The sequence below is a fragment of the Alligator sinensis genome, unplaced genomic scaffold (genome assembly GCF_000455745.1).
Source record: "Alligator sinensis unplaced genomic scaffold, ASM45574v1 scaffold73_1, whole genome shotgun sequence".
NCBI lineage: Eukaryota > Metazoa > Chordata > Crocodylia > Alligatoridae > Alligator > Alligator sinensis.
Genome location: NW_005841838.1, coordinates 3262467 through 3283767, shown reverse-complemented (window position 1 = coordinate 3283767; position 21301 = coordinate 3262467). Strand labels below are relative to the sequence as shown.

Below are 21301 nucleotides of genomic sequence, written 5' to 3'. Positions count from 1 at the left end.
TGTTAATGCAACTCTGGATTATTATTTATTTAAAATTTGTGTATCCTGCTTTTCTGCTTGCACTAAGCACCCAATGGCTTAGGCTTAACAATAATTCTTTTTAAAATTACATAATAGATAAATAATTATTTCAACCCAGCAGAGTGAGCTTAGTCCTCTGGCCAATGGCAGAGGCCAGACTACACTTCCCTTTGGGTCTGCAGTCCCAGGGCAACCGAGTAGCATGCTGAGCAGCAGAATGTCCTTTCTGGCATGGAGTGGGGAAGCAAGTTCACTGCCACTTCTTCTGATGGATGAGGCCAGACTAGAATAGGCTAAAATAAAAATCTTTTCCCCCTTTTGTTGCAGGAACTTGGTAGCTCAAGTGAAATAGCAGATTTGCAAAAAATGGAATATGAAAATGTTGAGCTGCCAGGTCTGGGGGAAGAAGCAGCAGGATCCTCACTTGCAAGATCACTGTCACCCAATATATGATCCACCACAAGTAGCTGTTCAAGACAGTCAAGCTTTTTATCAAGCTTTGTGGACAAAATGTCAAAAGAAGATCAAGAAAAAACAGAAGAGACATTAGCTCAAGCTATATTTTCAAGTTGTACACCTCTTTCCATAACTGAAAATCAATACTGGAAGGAACATTACAAAGTAATTTGCCCATCATATAAATTACCGTCATGTTATCACTTATCACATTCTCTCTTAGATAGAAAGCATGAAAGAATTCAAACAATGGTTATTCAAAGGCTTGGTCGAGCAGAATCACTGACTCTGATGTCAGATGGATGGACCGATATATACAAGGAAATCCTTTACTGAACATTACGTTGGCAACACCTAAACCAATATTTCTGAAAGCAATTGCTATCAAATCTTCCCGTCATACAGGTGAATACATAGCCAAATTACTGAGTGAAGAGATTGAAAGTGCAGGCCCTCCAGGGTACAAGCCCTTGTAACTGATCATGCAAGTAACATGAAAGCTGTATGGCAAATATTAAAGGCAAAGTATCCTCATTTAATTGTATTTGGCTGTCTTGCTCATGGGTTGAATCTTCTGGCAAGTAAGTGTGAATACAGGTAAGCCTGCATTCACATATTGGCAAACTGCAAAGCGATTGTGAAGGTATTCAACGATCATCATGTTGCTAATCGGACTTTGAAGAAATTACAGAAAGAGAGCAGGGGAAGAAAAGTGCACTTTTATTGCCAGGAGAAACTAGATGGGGCTTGCTACAAAGTGTTCACATAGTTTGCTGTGCACAACAAACTATTTGCACTGTGCTTCAACAGATGACACAATATCCCAGATTATTTCCATGAACATTTGGAAGCAGATTCTCAACAACGATGTGGTTTTGGTTCGAGTTCAAGGAGCATTCAATTTGCTACTACCAGTTTCAGTGCCTAGCAAGAAACTTGAAGGAGATGCACCATGCCTTTCAAATATTCCAGCTGAATTGAGCTTTTGCCTTCTTCACCTGAGTTTTGCTCTCACCCAGTTCATCTGGCAGCAAACCTTTTCGATCATCAACACATAGGACAACATTTATCAGAAGATAAATTATCTACTGCTCTCGATGCAACTGTGGAAGTAGCTAAGAATGTCCTCAACATCGACGAAATACTCGTGATGACAGACATTGCTGAGTACCACACAGAAGAAAAACTTTGGAGCAAAGACTTCATTTGGCAGGCAGAAGAGAATATGTCTCTTTTCACATGGTATAAGTGATACTCTAACACCCAACTGTTGTTCAGCATTGCTCTAAAGATCCTAAGAGTTCCACCAACAGCAGCTTCTTGTGAACAGAACTGGAAGGCTTTCAGCTCAATCAAGACAAAAAAGAGGAACAGATTAACAAATGAGCGCACCGCTAAATTTGTTTCTATTTCTCAAAATCTCTTGCTTCTGGAGAATCAGTCAGAAGCACAATTAGTGAAGAAGAGGCAGTGTGATAAGTTGCCCTTGCCAAAAGACTCATTGGTAAAACCATCCTTTAGTGAAAGAGAATGTGGTTCAAGTAGTTCTGACTCAGATTTGCCTCAAACTGATTCTGAAATGGAACTAATAAATAGTGCAAGTGATTCTACAGATAGTGACAGTGAAACTGGAGGTGCCACAATGACCTCAGTGGAAGAGAGTTAAAGTCCATTGATGTAAATGAGTGGACAACCACGGCATACCATGCAGTTACTTGGATGTACTAAAATTAGTGTGTCAACAGTTTTCAGTGCCTTCATTTTTTTCTTAAATTTAAATAAACAATGTAAGGGAAGTACATGCTATTGTGTACTGTCTTTACATTTTTACAAGTATTGCAATTCAAATAATTTCTTTCCACATAAAGCTTTGAATTTTGTTGAATATAACATTTAAACTACATTAAGTGTGATGCATTTAATTTTTTTCCTAATCAAATATTTCAGTTCAAATACTTCTGGCTATTGGGACATAAAATTAACATGGGGGTACATTTTTAGTTTTGTTTACTAAATGTAAGTCAAATAAACATGCTAAATCAGATCATGCTCTATTTAGGGCATTGTAACATTTTCCGGAAAATTTTCCAATTCACAATTTTCCAGAAAACACATCTCTGCCTCCGTAAGAAGAGAATCATACCAAGACAGCTTTTCTTTCATTTCCTTCAATGTAGGCATGGTTTAAAATGAGATTTCAAATTAAGAACATCTTCTGATGCCAAAAACTATCTATAAAATTATTTTTGGGATTAAAACAAATAAATTCCTTTTTGTTTAGGAAAAGTAGAATTGTTTGGTACTTTTATTAATTATAATAATTCAATTAATTAACCTGAAGTCTGATTGAATTTGTGATGGGAATCAAAAACCCATCAATCAGACTATCTCTTGAATACTACAGCACCAACATTTCCTTTTTAGACACTATGATCAATATTCAGAATGGTAAAATACAAACCAACATAAAAGAAGAAACCCTTGGACCAACATACATATTACACAAAACCAGCAACCACCCTAAACACACCAAGAAAGCTATAATAGACAGCCAAGCCCTCCAATACCACCAAATTTGAACTGAGAATACCCAGGACCATCACCTCGCTCACCTCAAAAGGGCTTTCATCCTCCAGAGAGATAGATTGTACTTTTGAAAGAGCTACCAAGATACCATGTGAAGAATTACTGCAGTACAAAAAGAAAAAAATTGCCCACAGTTATTTATGACATACCATCCTTCCCTGGAACCTGTACGGAAAATCTTCAATCAATTGCAACCCACACTAGAAGATGACCTGATTCTTAAACAGATCTTTCAAGAACCACCCATCTTAGCTTTCAAACAAACACTGAGACTCGCTAACCTCATCACCAGAAGCCCAACGTCCTATGGCCCAAAGCACACCGAATGGATCCAGACCATACCAGGACAAAAAATCTAAAACCTGCCAAGACATCTCTACCACTTCCACCCATAATAACTACACCCCACAACAGAACCATCATCATTCCTAGATCTTACACCTGCACCTCCAGAAATGTAATACATCTCATCCAGTGCACCAAATGCCCTGATGAAAAATATGTAGAAGAAATCAAACAACAACTGTGTACCAGAATGAGAGCACACTGAAAACCTATCAAAGACAAAAATACCTAATTACCTGTGGATGCACACTTCTCATAAGATAATCACTTTCGTTCCAATCTCTCCATTCAATTCCTCAAAGAAAATTTACAAAACCCCTTTTGTAGACGAGCCTACGAACTTCATTTCATAAATTTAGTGGATATAAAAAATCATGGACTAAATATAGAGGTTGGATTTATGGCACATTATAACCTGCCTGTATTTTACCAGCTGCATTCTTCTATCACCAGTTCAACACTTCCCCTCCCCCTGCCACCTGTCTCACACCTATCATCTTCCACCACTCTGATCCACACTATCATGCATTTGCATTTTCACAGACCTGCATTTTGCTCCTGTTCTACCCAGAAGATGACAATTCACCAGCAGACTGTCTGTATGCCTGAAGAAGGGTGTTTGCACCCAAAAGCTTGCAAAGAACAATTCTTCCTAGTATTTAGTTGGTCTAATAAGAGATATCATGTCTACCCAAAGAACCGTGTCTGCATAATTCAATGAATGAGCTTAAGGACTTATTTAAAACACTTATTTAGAACCATTTTAAATAAAATGTTATTACAAGTTGATCTTAACTGCATATCTTTCCTCCTATTATTTTATGCAATTGCTTTGTGTTGTGCTACTGCTGTTTGCCTTAGTATGCTGCAGGAAGTAAAAACAGTTTTTTAAACTTACCAGCTTCTCTCTATTTCCTTGGACAGTATTAGACTACATAGAGGTAGGCATATACCAAAAATCAGATAACCCACATATACTAGTTCTTGCACTTTTAGAGGTTTTTTTTTCTAGTGGTAGAAATGTTGTTCAAAGTGATAGGAAATCTTGCAAGGAACATTTGTATAGATTCAGATTTAAAAAAAAAAATCAGAGCAATCTGGACATAGACTTTCCTAAAAAAACCTAAAACAAACGAAAAACCCATATATATCACTTTCCACGACTAAAAGTTCACAACCACAAGCTTTATCTACATAAATGTATTTAGATTGGCTTATGCAAATGGAAATTCGAACAGCAAAGAAGTTATATAATATTTTTAACAGTTTTCTGGAGGGTCAAACAAATTCTAGAGATCCAATGTAAATTAAAAAAGAAGTACTAGTGCAGAGTATCTGAATACCTATATAAAGCATCTTAAGTGTTTAATTAAGTGTACTAACTACGTAGTTCAACCTTACAAAGGGAAGGAATGACTTTAGACTAGAAAACGAAGTGAATCATTTTTATATACATATATATATCAGTAACTGAAGTACTAGTCTTTAGGAAAAGTTCTTTTCTTTTCTATTCTTTAATTAAAATCCAGGGCTGCTTGCAGACATGGGGAAAACAATAAAAACTTTAAACTCTGCATGCGCCTGCACGGAGCCCAGCACATGCCCAGAAAAGGCGGTGTGTTAGTTGCACCTTGCTTTCCCAGCGTCTGTAGGGATCAGGGCTTTAGTGAGACTTTTTGGCGCTTAGCTAATAGCTGACTGAATCAACTTTAGCTAAAGCACCAAAAAGCTCTGCTGAAATGCCCAATCTAAATAGATACTGCAGGGCCAGGTTAAAGTAATGTTCTACTGCTTCTGGTAGAGCACTCCCTCCCCAGGAATTAGTTAGTGCCCTGGAAGTCTTCTTTATAGTCTACAGGGTCTTCAAGGATCAAGGATGATCACTCCCACGGGTCAAGTAAAGGGTTGTAAATGAGTCCATTGATGATTAAGAAGGCTGGTCATAAGAGCTGCAGACTCTGGCAAATGCCACAGGTGGTGGTTAAAGGGAAGGTCAGGCCATGGATTTCTTCATCTTGTTTCCTTTCCTTCTGTTTGTTGTTTTTCTGTCTCCAGGGTGAGATGGTTTTCCTCAAAGTAAGATGTACCTTCTCTCACAAGGTGTTGCCATGTAGCCCTGTCCTGACCTATTTTTCCCCCAGTTTCTGGTGTCAACGACAAACTTCTTAATTCTTTCCTTGAGGGTGTTCTTGAACCATTTCCTCTGGCCCCTTCATGTCCTTTGCCTTGGCTGAGTTGGGAATATAGCAGTTGTTTCGGTAAACATACATCAGGCACGCACACATACATAGTGCCCTGTTCACCATATCTTGTGTTGAGTAATCAACGCTTCCATACTGGTGGTGTTGGCATCGGTGAGGACACTGGCAATTGTGTGACAATCCTCCCACTTCATTCCCAGGATCTTCTGGAGGTAGCGCTAGTGATGGCATTCCAAGCTTTTCAGGTGGTCCCTGTAGGTCACCCAAGCATCAGAGCCATAGAGGAGAGTTGGGATCACCACAGCTTTATATAGTAGGAGCTCTATTCAAGTCCTGATATTGTGATTGTTGAACACATGATGATACAGTCTGCCAAAGGCAGAGCTGGCACATGAGATCCTATGCTGGATCTTCTTGTTGATGTCAGCCTTCCAACATGGCTGTCAAGGTATGCAAAGTTTTCAACATTCTCCACCTCCTGTTCATCAATAAGGATTTTTGCCAGGGGAGTTGATTAGCCTAGAGCAGGCTGGTGAGGCACCTTTGGCTTTTTTAACATTAACCGTCAGTCCCAGGCACTGGTATGCTTGAGAAGTAGTTAAGGGCTGTTTGCAGGTCCTCCTCTGTATGTGCAATGACAGCACAATTATTGGTGTACTAAAGTTTCACAATTGAGGCCAAAGTAACTTTGGTTTTGGCAAATAACAAATATTTGTTTTGGGGTGTAGGCAGGGGAGATTGAAAAGATTCCCTTTCATCCTGTACTCAGTGCTGATACCATGTGGCAGACGGTCACAGATAAGCATCTTGATGACCACAAGAAAGATGGAAAACAAAATTGGTGAAATAACATGGCCCTGCTTGATGCCACTTTGAATGGCAAAGGGCTCTGTAGTGGAGCCACTGCATAGGATGGAGGCAGTTATCTGGTCACGAAGGAGTATTAGAATGGTAATTAATTTCCCTGGGTAGCCAAACTTCGATCTTCCATAGAGCCTCTTGATTAACAGAGTTGAAGGCTTTGGTCAAATCAATAAAGGCCATTATACAGCTCCTAGTGTTCTTGGCATTTTTCCTGGATCTGCTGAACTACAAAAGTCATGTTCATAGTGCCTCTCGGTGGTCTAAAGCCACATTGAGGCTTGGGAAGGATTTCCATGGCAAGAAGGAACAAGTCAATTCAGCAGAAATTGAGCAAGGATCTTCTAAGCAATGGAGAGGAGGATGATACACATCAATAGTTTCCAGTCTGACTTCTCTCCATTTTTAAGAATGGTGACAATATTGGCATTTCTTAGGTCAGCAGAAATATCCTCAGTGCTCCAGATTTAAAAAAAAACAAACTGTGTGTGGAACATGTTGGTCATTGTTTCCCCACCAAGTCTGAAGACCTTAGCTGGTATGCCACCAGGGCCAGGTACTATGCTGTTCTTCAATCTGTCTTAATCACCTGGTGGATGACTTCAGAGGTTGGCGGACTGGCAAGTGCTTCCCTCACTGGATGCTGCAGGATGGATTCAATGGTTTCAGTCACCACTGATTCTTGCTTCAGGAGCTTTTGGTAGTGCTCCTTCCAGCTGTTTTTCATGGATTTGTTTTTGAGGAGTGTAGTGTTGTCTTCAAATCTAAGCAGGGTGCGTCTGCAAGAGCTTGGTCCATACACAGCCTTGGTTGCACTGAAGAAGCTCTGCACGTCATGACTGTCAACAAATTGTTGGATTTCGGTCAAACCAGTCCTGATGGCATTGGGTGATAAAGCCAACTGATTCCGTGCAAGCGTCTTGGATGGTCTCCTTTAGAGCTTGCCAATCTTCCTCAACACAAGTACTATCATTTTCAATCCAAAAACTGGCAAGTTTCTTGCTGAGATATGTTTGGAGGGCTTCATGGTGTCTACGGGTCTGAAGGCATTTGATGCTCTACTGTCTTCGGACTGATTTGGGTTGCACGTTCAATGTTTAACACAACCCTAATAGACATGATTGATTTCACTAAACAATGATCAATACCGCAGTCATTGACTCCTCTCATAATTCACGTGATATGAATGTCTTTTAGATAACACTCTTACAATGGCGTAGCTGAGGACATGCCATTATTTCAAGTGGGGGTATTGCCATGTTGTTTTGTACCTATCATGTTGTCTAAAGGTAGAGTTAGTAAAGACAACGTCATGCTCTGCACACATTTACCGAGTAAGAGGATGCCACTGGAATTGGCCTTTCCCACTCCTCCCTTCCTAATAGTGCCCTTCCACCATTTAAGGAAGTATGGGCTGGATGGACTGTAACGTGGATAGAAAACTGGCTGGAGCACTGGGCTCAGAGAGTAGTAATCAAAGGTTCAATGTCTAGTTGGCAGCTGGTAACAAGTGGAGCGCCCCAGGGGTTGGTCCTGGGGGCTGTTTTTGTTCAATGTCTTCATCAACAACCTGGAAGATGGCATAGAATGCACACACAGTGAGTCTGCAGATGACACCAAGCTGGGGGGAGTAGTATATACACTGGAGGGTAGGGCTAGGATTCAGAGGGATCTAGACAAATTAGAGGACTGGGCCAAAAGAAATCTTACAAGGTTCAGCAAGGACATGTGCAATGTCCTGCACTTAGGACAGAAAAATCCCATGTACCAGTACAGGCGGGGGGCTGACTGGCTGGGCAGCAGTTCTGCAGAAAAGGACCTGGGGGTTACAGTGGACAATAAGTTGAATATTGAGCCAGCAGTATGCCCTTGTTGCCAAGAAGGCTAACAGCATACTGGGCTGCATTGGTAGGTGTGTTGCCAGTAGGTCAAGGGAAGTGATTATTCCCGTCTATTCAGCACTGGTGAGGCCACTGTGTTTAGTTTTGGGCCCCCCACTACAGAAAGGATATGACAAATTGGAGAGAGAGTCAAGTGGAGGGTGAGAAAAATTGTGAGGGGCTGAAGGACATGACTTATGAAGAAAGACTGAGGTAACTGGGTTTATTTAGTTTAGAGGAGACCAAGAGGAGACTTAGATTGATAGATTGTAGAGTCGGAAGGGACCACAATGGATCATCGTGTCCGACCCCCTGCCCCTGGCAGGAAAGAGGACCGAGGTCAGATGACCCCAGCCAGGTGACTATCTAGCTTCCTCTTGAAGACTAAGTAGATGACCTCCTGGTCACTTCCAACCCTAACTTTCTATGATTCCACATGTTAAAGTACAAGCAACTCTCTCATTGAAATCTCCAAGGAAAATGAACTTATTATCTTTTGGGATAATAGTCAGGATTTTATAAAGGTCAGCATAAAACTGTTCTTTTTGTTCTTCCTCGGCACTAAGTGTTGGGGCGTATACACCGATGATGGTAGCAAATGAATTGTTGGTCAGTTGGATGTGGAAAGTCATGACCCGGCTAGACACAGCCTTGGCTGGGATGATCTAGTTGGGGATGGTTCTGCTTTGAGCAGGGGTTGGACTAGATGACCTCCTGAGCTCCCTTCCAACCCTAGTTTTCTATGATTCTATGAGGTGCTTGTTAATGTCAATAGGGAATTTGGTCATTCAGCTGACAATCAGGCTCTTAATGGCGAAATCATTGCTGTGTATTCACCTGTCAACTGCGGGTTTCTCTTTCCAGAAGAATGTATAGCCACCCCCCTCCTCCCTCAGATCGTCTTCGTCTACATGTCTGGTCTCACTGAGAGTAGCGATATCGATGTTCTATCATGAGAGTGCTCAGGTGACAACAGCCGTTCTATATTCAAGTCTGTCACTATTGGTTCATCAAGTAGGAATCGTATATTCCAGGTTGCAAAGGATATTTTTATGTTTTGACCACAATTTAAGTGAACACCCTGGAAATGGCAATACAGTCGGGTAAGATAAGGCAGGACAGTTTATGTTTAGGTCACCTCTTCTAGCCCGCTCCATATAAAGGGTGAGCAGAGGGGATCCTAAATAGGACTGCTCAATCATGATAACAGCTGCTGAATCATCCTCCTGTTCCATTCCAAGGGTGAAGCGCCACCACCTGTGTGTGGATCTGAGAATAGGGACTCCCAGCGATTGCTTTGTCTGTCCCTGTCACCACTTATCCACCGCCGCAGGACGTTGTAGAGGTTATGGGTATTGGTGATTGGTTACTGTGGTAGATACTGGATCCAGCGTGAAAAGCCTGCATGTGACTTGTAAAATGGCCTCCTTATGCAAAACATGACGAAAACTGCACATCAGCAACTGCACAGAATTTGGTGGAGGAGAAACCTATGTCCAGTGGAGAAGAGATCCAAGACGACTGGGGTTACTCTTCCACTGCAGCCTTCATTTGCCTGTGCAGCCATTGAGAAATATGCCTACTTTGCCTGCCTGCCCTACTGTTGAGGTTATGTTATGTTATGTTAGGTTTCTCTTCATCCGATACCTCACCTTTGACCTTACCACCATGAATGACCCTTACACCAAGAGTACAAGACTCTATGGTGTTGCTTTTAGAGGAATGAAGAGTATGAAATAGCTCTAAAATTAATCCATAATCGCTTACTACTGTGTAGATTCTCAAAGTACATCAGTTTGTAATGAGGAGTTCAATGAATGGAAGCACTGGCTTTTAAAATCATAATAAAACATAAGGAGGATGAAGAATAATTCCTATATTATGCCATGTTACTGAATGGCAAAGAAAGAACAGTGAGGAATGGGCCTAATATTAGACCTGTTTAGAGTACTGGTATTTAAATGTAGCAAGTTAAAACTGGGGATGGGTGAAGCAATTAGGCTTATCAGATAAAATTTCAGTCTTAGAGGGGTAATAAATATTATTTTCCGAGTAGATAGATAGATAGATGCTTTCAGAGACAAATGCTGTTTGTAGATGACACTTTTTAGCAGGTTTAAAGTGAGTTAAATGCCTTTGGCACCACTTTAATGGCATTGCTGTTTGCACATTTGGCAATTCCAGCTGCTGTAGCACATTTGGTGGTGTAATGCAACTTAAATGACTTTAGGATGCAGCAAATGACTTTGGGGCACTGCAAAGCAAAACACCTCCGAGGAGTTTTAGTTTCCTATCCTACAACCATGGAGGGAAGCACTGGGCTCCGTGTGGCTCAGGGGCTGTGCAGGCAGACCATCTAGGCAGCCCGGGAAGGCAGGCTCCACAGAAGAAAATAAAAATCGGCGAGTCTGATCTCCATATCTCCCCCCACTCCCCACTAAGACCTGCTTGCCTGCCTGAGCTGTGCAGGGGTCTGGTGCTTCCCTCTGTAGCTGCAGTGGCTCCCACAACTGCCTGAGCCAGGTGCCTGCGGGCAGGTGCCACCGGGGGGGGATGGGACGGACGGACACGCTGCTATTGCAGAGGGAAGCACGAGCCCCCACCTGGCTCTCTCTGCCCGCCAGCAGCTTGCTCTCCCCTCCCTGCCACTGGAGAGGCAGGTAAGGCTCGGGCTCCGACACAGGTGTACATGACATGGGGGTTCACTTTGCCCCAAATTGAATCAGTGTTTTTAAAAAACCACTGCTTCAATTTACGGAGAATTAAACCCGCATGTCGCCTACAAATGCCCTAAGACAGTACACAATTCACCTGAAAAGATTCTTCTAAGCCTTATGCAAGTTCAAGCCAGTTCTCTAAATACTGTGATGCAGCAGGTACATCATGACAGCCAAACATTTGCAGAATATATTAACATGTGATTTTACTTTCTTTCAATTTTTCCAGGGGTGCACCGATAAAGATTTTCTTGGATGATACCAATAGCAGATTATTAACCAATCGAATCAGCAAAAATGGATCAGATAACGCATTTACAGGAATGCAGATGGGCAGCGTGGAGAGTGGCTCCCAGCAGGTAAGTCTGTGGTGAGGAAGGCCTGTGGGGGAGGGAAGTGGTGTGCGCATGTTTGTGGGAGGGGGGTGCAGATCGAGGCCCCAACAGTGAGGGAGGGAGTGGGGTAAGAGCAGGAACAGGGGCTGAGGTCACTGCACACCCCGGCTGGTGAATGGGACCCAGGGCAGAGAGTGGGATGGAGGCATGCACAGCATGTCCTGGGGATCAGCATCCCAGTGCTTAAAAATGGTGGTGGGGTGCTTGAAATAAAGCTTGTTGAATGATCTTTAGTTCAAGTGTTGCCACCACCATTGTTAAGCATGGAGATGCTTTTAACCAGAGCACAGCCAAGCAGGGCAAGGGAAGTTGTAGGCTGCCTGCTGTGGGTTTGGGGCTCTCTGCCCTGCTGCCTTTGCCCTGGGAGCCCTGCACTGGCTGCGTGCCCCCTACCTGCCTGGCAAGGAGTGGGGGGGTACAACTCACCACCCCCACTGCTGTTGTGTGGGTAGGGGACATGTCACCAGTGTGGGGCTCCCAAGACAAAGGCAGGAGGGCCCCCCGCCCCCCCCGCAGGTAGCCAGCATCTGCCCCTCATACAAATCGGGGGGGGCACATGCTCTCCCCATGCCTCCCCTGGGGGGTGGTGTGCAGTGGTGAAGAGCCGCCCCCTTCCCCCGAGCTTCCTGGACACGCTGTCTATGGCTCCATCCTGCTCTGGGTCCTGTTCACCACCCTGGCTGGGCCCATTCACCACCAAGCCCCTGCCACATTCTCTCCCTCACCCTGGAGGCCTCGATCTGCCCCCCGCTCCCCACGCCCCTTCCACTCCACAGACCTACCTGCAGGGAACTGCTCTCCAAGCTGCCTGGCTGCATTCCTGGCCACGTGCATACATGCAGCTGTGTACATGCACGCAGTGTCCGAGGGCCTCGGCCAGAAGGCTTAATTAATTCATAGATGTTAAGCGCCTACATTGAACACCTTCAAGAGCAAACTGGATGCTCATCTTGCTGGGATCCTATGACCCCAGCTGACTTCCTGCCCTTTGGGCAGGGGGCTGGACTCGATGATCTTCCAAGGTCCCTTCCAGCCCTAATGTCTATGAAATCTATGAAAGTCTATGAAAATGTTTGGGTCGGAAGGGACCTCAGTAGATTATCAAGTCCAACCCCCTGCCCTGGGCACGAAAGAGGACTGGGGTTAGATGCCCCAGCCAGGTGCATGTCTAGCTTCCTCTTAAAGCCCCACAAGGTAGCGGAGAGCATCATCTCCCTTGAAAGCCCATTCCAGATTCTGGCAACCCTCACTGTAAAGAAGAGCATCTCCTATTCCCCCCGCCAATGAATTTGTAGGCAGCCACAAGGTCACCTCTCAGCCTTCTCTTGAGGAGGCTGAAGAGATCTAGATCCCTCAATTATATTTAACAGTGAACATTATCAGCTACACCGGCCAAAAAAAGCTGATAGATGATAACGTAAATTTCCCCTTTATCTGTACCAATCTTATTCTTACTGATATTCTCAAGCTTACATACATGTATAAGTTTATCTGGAAATTTCCCTAAAAGATGGGAAAAGAGCCTTGCTTTTGCACATCCTAGAGTGTCCCCTAGGAGGTTCATAAGGAGGTTAATATATACTTGATATGACTGCTAGCAAATGTTTATTCTCTGCCCTATAGTGAAAGGAATAGTAATTCTTACAGCTCTGAAGGTTTGCTATAGATGAGACCTTTTCTTTTGACTTTCTAGAAGGTAGTCAGGATTGGTGGCCCCTTACTATACAGTTTAGGAAGTAAGTTCACACCAGAAGGGCACAGGGTCTCTTCTGCTCATTCAGTGCACAGGAGCTGAAATGGGACAACTGAGGGCAGAAAAATGTAAGGAAGAAAATATATGAGGCATTTTCCTTCATCCACCAGCAAACTCCACAAATTCTGCAGAAAGGGAACAGTATTAATACTGTGTATTAATTCCAAATACACCATTTTGGAAGCTGTATGCTAAAAGTGGAAGTAGACTGGGGTGGAGAAAAATGAAGGGATATACAACCAATATGGGATATTTCAGAGCTACCAAGTATAGATATGTACTACTTTCAAAGGGCAAACCATAATCCACAGAGATTTAGGAGGATATGCGCTCCCCTGGGATTATGCAGTTAGCGTAGCAAGAAGAGCCTGCTAAGGTTGTAAAAGAAGCCAGAAAAGATTGTATGCAATCCCTCACCCTATGCAGTACTGGGGGAAGAGGGAAGGTGGTAACATGGATCTAGTCCATACTTCTCTGGTCTAGCATATGTGAAGACAGACAGCTTTGGTTTTGTTCCCTTTAAGAAGTTCATGAGAGGGAAACAATACAGATTGTCACCTTCTCCCAAAAATACCTGTTATCTTACTCTTTCTCAACTTAAAGTTTTATTAAGAATCCAGAATCATCAGGAATTTATCCCTGACTCCATCCCTGCAAGTTTAAGAAAGTTTTAAGACAGCTGTTGACTCTTCTCATTTGTGCCATGACCTGTACCAACTCTGTAGAGCTTTAGGACTCAAACTTCTTGCATCAAAAATGGATCATCAGTCTAAAAGACTTAAAATCTTGCTGTTATTTTTTATCAAGGCCTATGCAAGATTAAAAGACGTACAAGATGACACTCCAAAGACAGGTAATGAACGGTAAACTCCAATAAACCTATATTCTGTAATGGGTTAGCAAAATGGGCTGACATTTTGCAAAATAGACCACTTTATGGGAAGGGTGACTAGTTTCCCAAACCTGTATACACTACTACACAGGGAAAGTAGGAGTTTTATCTTTTTTTCCTAAACCCTCCTACAGTATATATACATATATCCTAAAACCAGCAAGAGCAAAATTTATTTTCTATGAGCTTTGGAAGAGCAAAGGAAGGTCTCCCAGGTTAGATGAGAAGTTCTTGGGAGGGTATGACAGATGGGAAGGATAATCTCTGAAATGTTCCATAATTTTTGACAGATGGAATATAACTTGCTACCATTTAATTTACAGAAAGAAATATAAACTGCTTAAGGAGGGCGATTGGCAGAGGACTTAAGAGAAACTTGAGACTACAATTTATTTTGTTTCTTGAGGACAGAGAAAAGAGGAATGAAAGGGTTTTTTGAGTGGGGGGAAATAGTTTTGCTTATATTTTAGATTAGAAAATAAGTATCATCAAGTCTGCTCTTCTTGATCTTGCACAAGGATTTCAAAGCAATTTATGGGGAGCTTCTAGTTGAAGGGTGGGGTGCTGAATCTTTTTAAAGTTATCTTTAATGCAAAATGTAAAACAATGAAACTATTTACAAAACCCTATAGCTTAACAATGACAAAAATCCCTTTCTATCTCACTACCTCAGCTTCTCTCTCTCATAATCTTATTGTTTCACAAGTTCTCTGGGCATCAGCATCTTCTAGGGTAAGACATAACCTACATTCCCAATACAAAAAAAAAAAAAAAAAAAATCAAACAGAAATAAAAAGACAACTTTATGAATTTACATATTAGAGAAGCAGCAGAAGGCAAAGTCCACCTTGAATATGTTGAAAGAGAGATAATATAGCAATGTGATGGCCCATATATCTAAAGTCTCTGTCCCAACAAGATGCCAAAGACGAACAGGACTATGTTGTATCCACAAAAAGGCTAAATGACTTGAAAATAATAATAATCACTGCAAGCAAATAAAGATTTAGTTGCTGAACATAAAAAAAGTTCTTATCAACCTACCTTACTGCTGAGCTGAGTTTTAGCTGATATTGCTGCTTGCGTAGAAGTTTCTTTTTTCTGAGTATCTGTGAAAGATTTTTTTTTTTTTTTTTTAAACAGATTTTTGAAAAAGCTTAAATTTAATACACCTATGTGTCACTTGTGTCTTCAAGTCTATTTTGCAGTTGCTGGTATTCTAACATACAGGATAGCAGGGTATTTTTGTAACCTAGGTCTATTTGCCTTAGGAAAATGACAGACACACTGAAAATATTACCCTCCCTATTTCGAAATAAATCTCTCGCAGATCAACTCAGACTCTAAAAACACCATCAGACCTAGTGAAATTTTAGTATTCCTTAGAAATTCCTTTACTTGTGTTCCAATCTCCTCAGCACTTCAAAAATACCATTGGATGACTATGCAACATCTCAATTAACTCATTTTAAAGTTTAAATCATGAATGAAATGATTCAAAGTGGCTTCAGTACAAAAGACATCAACTATCCTTCACAATGGAATACAGGGCTACTGTTAAAGTTGTCAATCAATTAATGAATTAATGGCTACAATGGCTAATAAATAAATGGCTACAAGCTCAGCTGGTTCCATCAAAGACAGCCACACTATTAAAAAGTCTGCTTACAGGTGCATAAAAATGTTTTGTGGTCCATATGTGGTCCACACCTTGCACTTTGGGAACCCTGCTCTAATATGTAACATGCAGCCCTGAATAATAATTCAGTTATTCTCTTTTAGGCCCCTGCCACACGTTACATATATTATACAATTAAATGATTAACTGTACAATAAATTTAGAATGGCCACATGTGCAAATTAATTATCACACAATATAAACGTCCATCCAGCTATGAAAATGGCCAATCAGGTACAAAGGTAGTGCTTGAAAATGTGCCACAGCTTCATAACTATTTTCTATACAGCTTTAAATTTGAATGTGTAGCAGGGACTTTAGTGAGAAAATGTAAATTAACAAGTGAACTTCTGTGTGCGTGCTCAGGGCATGACCCAGATTACAGGCAATGAGTCAGTTTTGAATTTGGTATTCAAGCAGTTAAAATGCAAATAATGAAATAAAATTAATGTAATCAAGCCAAAACTGATTGAATGATCCACATCTAATGAAAGATTTATTTTTTTTAAACAGAAGATTTTTGAAAAAGCTTTAATTGACTACTTCTTTTTCAGTATATATGATTTTAAAAAGTATAGTACTGTGGATGAGGAAGGAATGTAATTCCTACTCTGCAGATATTTCATTTTTAAGGGTTTTTTTGGTTTTTCATAGATGTGGATCATTAAAATAATCAGAACAACAGTTCTTCTAAAACTTTGTCTTAAGAACTGAAAATAAGAAATTATGGGGAAAGAAAATGATCTATAAAAAAACCCCCTTAAAAATGAAATATTTGCAAACAGAGTAGGAATTACATTCCTTACTCATCCATTGTGCTATACTTTTAAAAATCATATATATTGAAAAAGCTATTCAGAATTCTTGTTTTGTCAGTGCATAATTTATAGGGATACAGTTAGGTTGGTAATGCCCAAATTGAACCAATTCAGTTTCTTTTATCACATTGAAATGCCTATGCAATAATCTGCATTTGACACAAATGTTTCAGCATTTCTTCCTCCAGTCCTCCCTTTAGTTTCATGAAATAGTGATCCTGTAACAAACTACATAAATTGGACAGGGTATAAGAGGGTTTTTTTAAGTTCTGTGATTATACAGTTATGAAAATGTTTATAATATGCAAAATACATTGACAGTGTCCTTTTAACATTTACATAAAATGGACACATGCCACTGTATTAATTTTTTTGTAAACTGACTCACCCAAAAGCATGTCAGCATCCTTTGGCTATGCTTTTGTTTCATTAAAAAGAGAAAAAAAGTTAGTTGTAGAAAAGTATGTTACTTTGTTTTAAATCTTCTCCTCAAATTTGTTAGAACATACGCATGCTAATGTTAAACTTTAATACCTGAATTGTTTGTAGTTGTTATAGCCGTTGAATTTTTGCTTTCCACAGAAATTAGTATGACTTCATCAGAGCTGATAAACAAAACAAAAGATTAATTCACCAAAATAATATTTTAATTGACGATGTATAAATGGTTCCCCTCTCCTAACAGAAAAGATTGAGAACTAGCTACAAAATATGTAAGAGTCACGAAACTCAGGTGTTTGACTCAGTAAGAAAATCAACTGCATTTTACTGAACAAAAAAAAGTAAAATGCATTTTTGGTAACACTGCTAGCTATAAACTCAAAAATCACAGTCCATCAATCAAATAAAATGCTCTCCAAATACCATTACTCAATATTTGATTTGGAATAGATTTTGTTTTAAATCCTTTCAGCCTTATATTATAATTTACCGATTATACATTATTATATCTCCACTACTTAACAGCAGAGAACGACAGAATCATAGAAAATTAGGGTTGGAAGGCACCTCAGGAGGTCATCTAGTCCAACCCCCTACTCAAAGCAGGACAAGCCCCAACTAGATTATCCCAGCCAAGGCCTTGCCTAGCCTGGTTTTAAAAACCTCTAAGGATGGAGATGCCACAACCTCTCTGGGAAATCTGTTCCAGTGCTTTACTATTCTTCTATTGAGAAGGTTTTTCCTAATATCCAACCTAAACTTCTTTTGCTGGAACTGGAGACCATTGCTCCTTATTCTGTCATCTGCCACCACTGGTAATAGTCTAGCCCAGTGGCAACGCGTACGTGCACCCCCGACAGCCAGCGTGCCCCACTTGGGTGACAGGCAGGCGGACGCACTGGTGCTCCCCCGTGAGAGTGCCAGCCAGGGAGTGGAAGCACCAGGAGAAGCGCTGCTGGCACTTCCAGGCGCACCCCTGGCACTTCTGGGTCAGCATGACTGGCAGCGGGGAACCCTTCTCCTGGTTGCTGACTAGCCGCTGGGGAGGAGGGCAAGTACCCCCCACCCCACCCCTTGACTCAGGAGGCACCAGTTGCCCATGGTATAGCCCCTTTCTGTTTACAATCACCCTTCCGGTAGTTGAAAGCTTTTAATAAATCTTCCCCAGGCTAAATAAGCCCAGTTTCCTCAGCCTCTCCTTATAAGTCACATTCCCTAGCCCCCCCACCAGTTTCATTGCCCTCCGCTAGACTCTCTCAAATTTATCCACATCCTTTCTGTAGTGAGGGGCCTAAAACTGGAGACAGTACTCAAGTTGTGGCCTCACCAGTGCTGAACAGAGGGGAAGAATCACTTCCCTCAATCTGCTGGCAATGCTCCTACTAATGCAGCCCAGTATGCTACTAGCCTTCATGGCTACAAGGGCACACTGCCAGCTTCTATTCAGCTTATTGTAACCCCAAGGTCCTTTTCTGCAGAGCTGCTGCTTAGCCAGTTGGTCCCCAGCCTGTAGTGACGCATGGGATTGTTCTGTCCTAAGTGTAAAACTTCGCACCTGTCCATGTCAAATCTCATTAGATCACTTTTGGTCCAGTCCTCCAATTGGTTGAGATTTCTCTGAATCCTGGCCCTGCCCTCCAGCCTATCTATTACTCTCCCAGCTTTTTATCATCTGCAAACTGCTGAGGGTGCACTCCAACAGCCAGATCATCGATGGGGATACCAAACAAAAATTGGCCCCAGGACTGACCCCTAGGTCACTCCATTTGATACTGGCTGCCAACTAGACATTGAGCCATTGATTACTACCCTTTGATCTCAACCATCCAGTCAGTTTTCTATCCAACTTATAGACCATTCATCCAACCTGCACTTCCTTAGCTCACTTGTAAGAACGTTATGGAAGACCATATCAAAAGCCGTGCTGAAGTAACAGGCATCAAAAGTTTACGTTCTAGGTGTCATCTTTTCCAGAAACAACTCACTTCCAAAGAAGGTTAGCTGCCTTCTTTGAAGGTGAAACACAAGAATCACTTCATTTCTTTAAGACAATAAGTCACACTAAAATGCACAGCAGGATAAGCCTCCACAGCCACCTTGGGTACATCTATTTAAAATTGTAAACCACATTTTTATATGTTTTCCAACAAACCCTCAACATACACATAATTAAGAAAAGAAAAAAAAAACAAGAAGAAATACTTCAATCGCCACCTTATGACAAGGTTACATTCTACAATGCATTATATCAAATGACATACTAAAACTACAAAGATCAATATGGTGTATGTGAGTTATGTGTTGAAGCTAACACTAATATTGACACATTTTTAAAAACAATTTTAATTTACTATATTAGAAGTTGAGAGTGTTCCATTAATATCAAGCATCCACTAATATTATAAAAAGTTCATATTAAGATAGTTACATTTTTAGAGAGAGTTCATCTCCATTTGATATTACAAACACATTGCAATATTGATTCCTTCCAATTTCACTTGTTATTTTTTTTTTTTGTGACTGAGGCAATACAGTAACAGGCTCTGGGTGTTTGTGCCCTACCTAGAAAAGCATACCAAAACAGTGTAGATGCTGCTTAGAACTAAGGGGATTTTTCCCTCCAAATTTAAGAACCTCCTTAATTTGTAGCAACTTCCCATCACTTCAGAACCCAAAGTCAGAATTCATGGGGTGTTAAATGGAATTTCTCAGGCCCCTGGCAGATATGCAAAGGCATGATGGGGTCTGATGCATGATCCCCACAATCCTGCTTCCTGCCATGCCAAACATGAATGGCAGAAGTGATTATGGGGATCAAGCATCAGATCCCATCATGCCTTATTGCCAGTGCAGGGGGGGCCTAGGGTTATAATTCTGTCAAGTATGGGTGCCCGGGGAATGAGAAAGTAGAAAATGTCTTTCAAAGATTTCTAACTCCAGCTGTAACTACTTTGCAATTTCAAGCTTATTCAGCTGACATTACACATTCAAACAAAGGGACTTTGTTAAGCTATGTAGCAAATACTTCTCCATTCCTTTGTAATCTCATCCAGCAACTCATCCCCTCTCTCTACGAAGTGGAACTACACTAATGTAATGATCTTTGATTCTAATACAGCAGAGGATACTGTGCATCCCACCATAAGATTCTAGTTATGTCAATGCAAAATGACATGAGAGAGAAGATTTTGAAACTTTGGACAGGGTGAAAGAGACTGAACTCTCGATTTTGATGTGCCTAATTGGCAGGGTGCTTACACTGCCTGTGAAAGTCAGTGATGCATCTATAGGAAAAGAAATGAGGAGGTGGCAGTAATGATGGGATGTTTGAAAAATGAATGCTAGTTGAAAGCAGTGTTTACCAAAAGGTTAATGTTCCAAAGGGACAATGGTGATCCAGGAATTTACATTATAAAGAGTGCCCTAAAATTCCTCACAGGGATGATCTTACCAAACTATTTAAGGAACAATTGACTGAGGAAACTATTGATATGGAAAATTATTGCTTTACTTCAAACTTGTTCATACACCTCCAGTATCAGTTCCTGAACAACCAAAGAACTTTCGTCATAATACAACATCAATAAGTTAAATATGGCTTGCATCCCTGTGATTTCCTTAGCCATTTTGCTTGGATGACTTTTGTTTAAGAGAATTATGCAAATGAAATAGAAGCCTGCCACTTTTTTTTTTTTTTTTTTTAAGTCTTATTTGTAACAGATTTGGAATGGACATCTAATGGAAAACCTGAATGGTGAACTCACTCACTCCCAGTTCACAAAATGATGGAAAAGATCCTGGATAGAGAACAGGTTGATTCCATCTTGCTTTTATTTGCTGCACTGGTTTGTCCAACCATGTCCAGTTTTATGTCCTCTTATGAAGCAAACATTTACATTTAGTACTGGTAAATACTTAGAGTAAAATCCCTGTCCCAGGGATGCGGGGGTTAGAAGGGTACCCCGGGGCCGGACCAGGGGGGGAGTAACCACCTACTTACCCCACACAGAGGCCGGAGCGAGTAGGGACACGCGCGCAGGGAGACCGCCAGCGCAGTTTGTGAGCAGCGCTTATATCCAGCTGGGGCCGGGCGACGCCGGCGGGAGACGCCGCCCGGCTGAGATAAAAGGCGGCCCCGGAAGCAGGGCCAGGGAGGAGGCGGGAGAAGCCCGCAGGGAACCCCGAGAGCGGGACCCGCGCCAGCAGGGCACATGCATCTGGCCCGACGGGGTCAACCGAGGCAGCAGCGCTGACTGC

At 41.6% G+C, this 21301-nt stretch overlaps 1 protein-coding gene across 1 annotated transcript in view; it reads right to left on the bottom strand.

The window, feature by feature from the left end:
• Nucleotides 1–21301, bottom strand: part of ATF7IP2 (activating transcription factor 7 interacting protein 2) — a 59440-nt gene that overhangs the window by 9633 nt on the left and 28506 nt on the right. The window contains exons 7-8 of the mRNA XM_025203226.1: nt 17138–17208; nt 15152–15216 (exon numbers count right to left, since the gene is read on the bottom strand). Coding sequence (XP_025059011.1) covers nt 15152–15216; nt 17138–17208 — 136 coding nt within the window. The remainder of the gene's footprint in view (nt 1–15151; nt 15217–17137; nt 17209–21301) is intronic.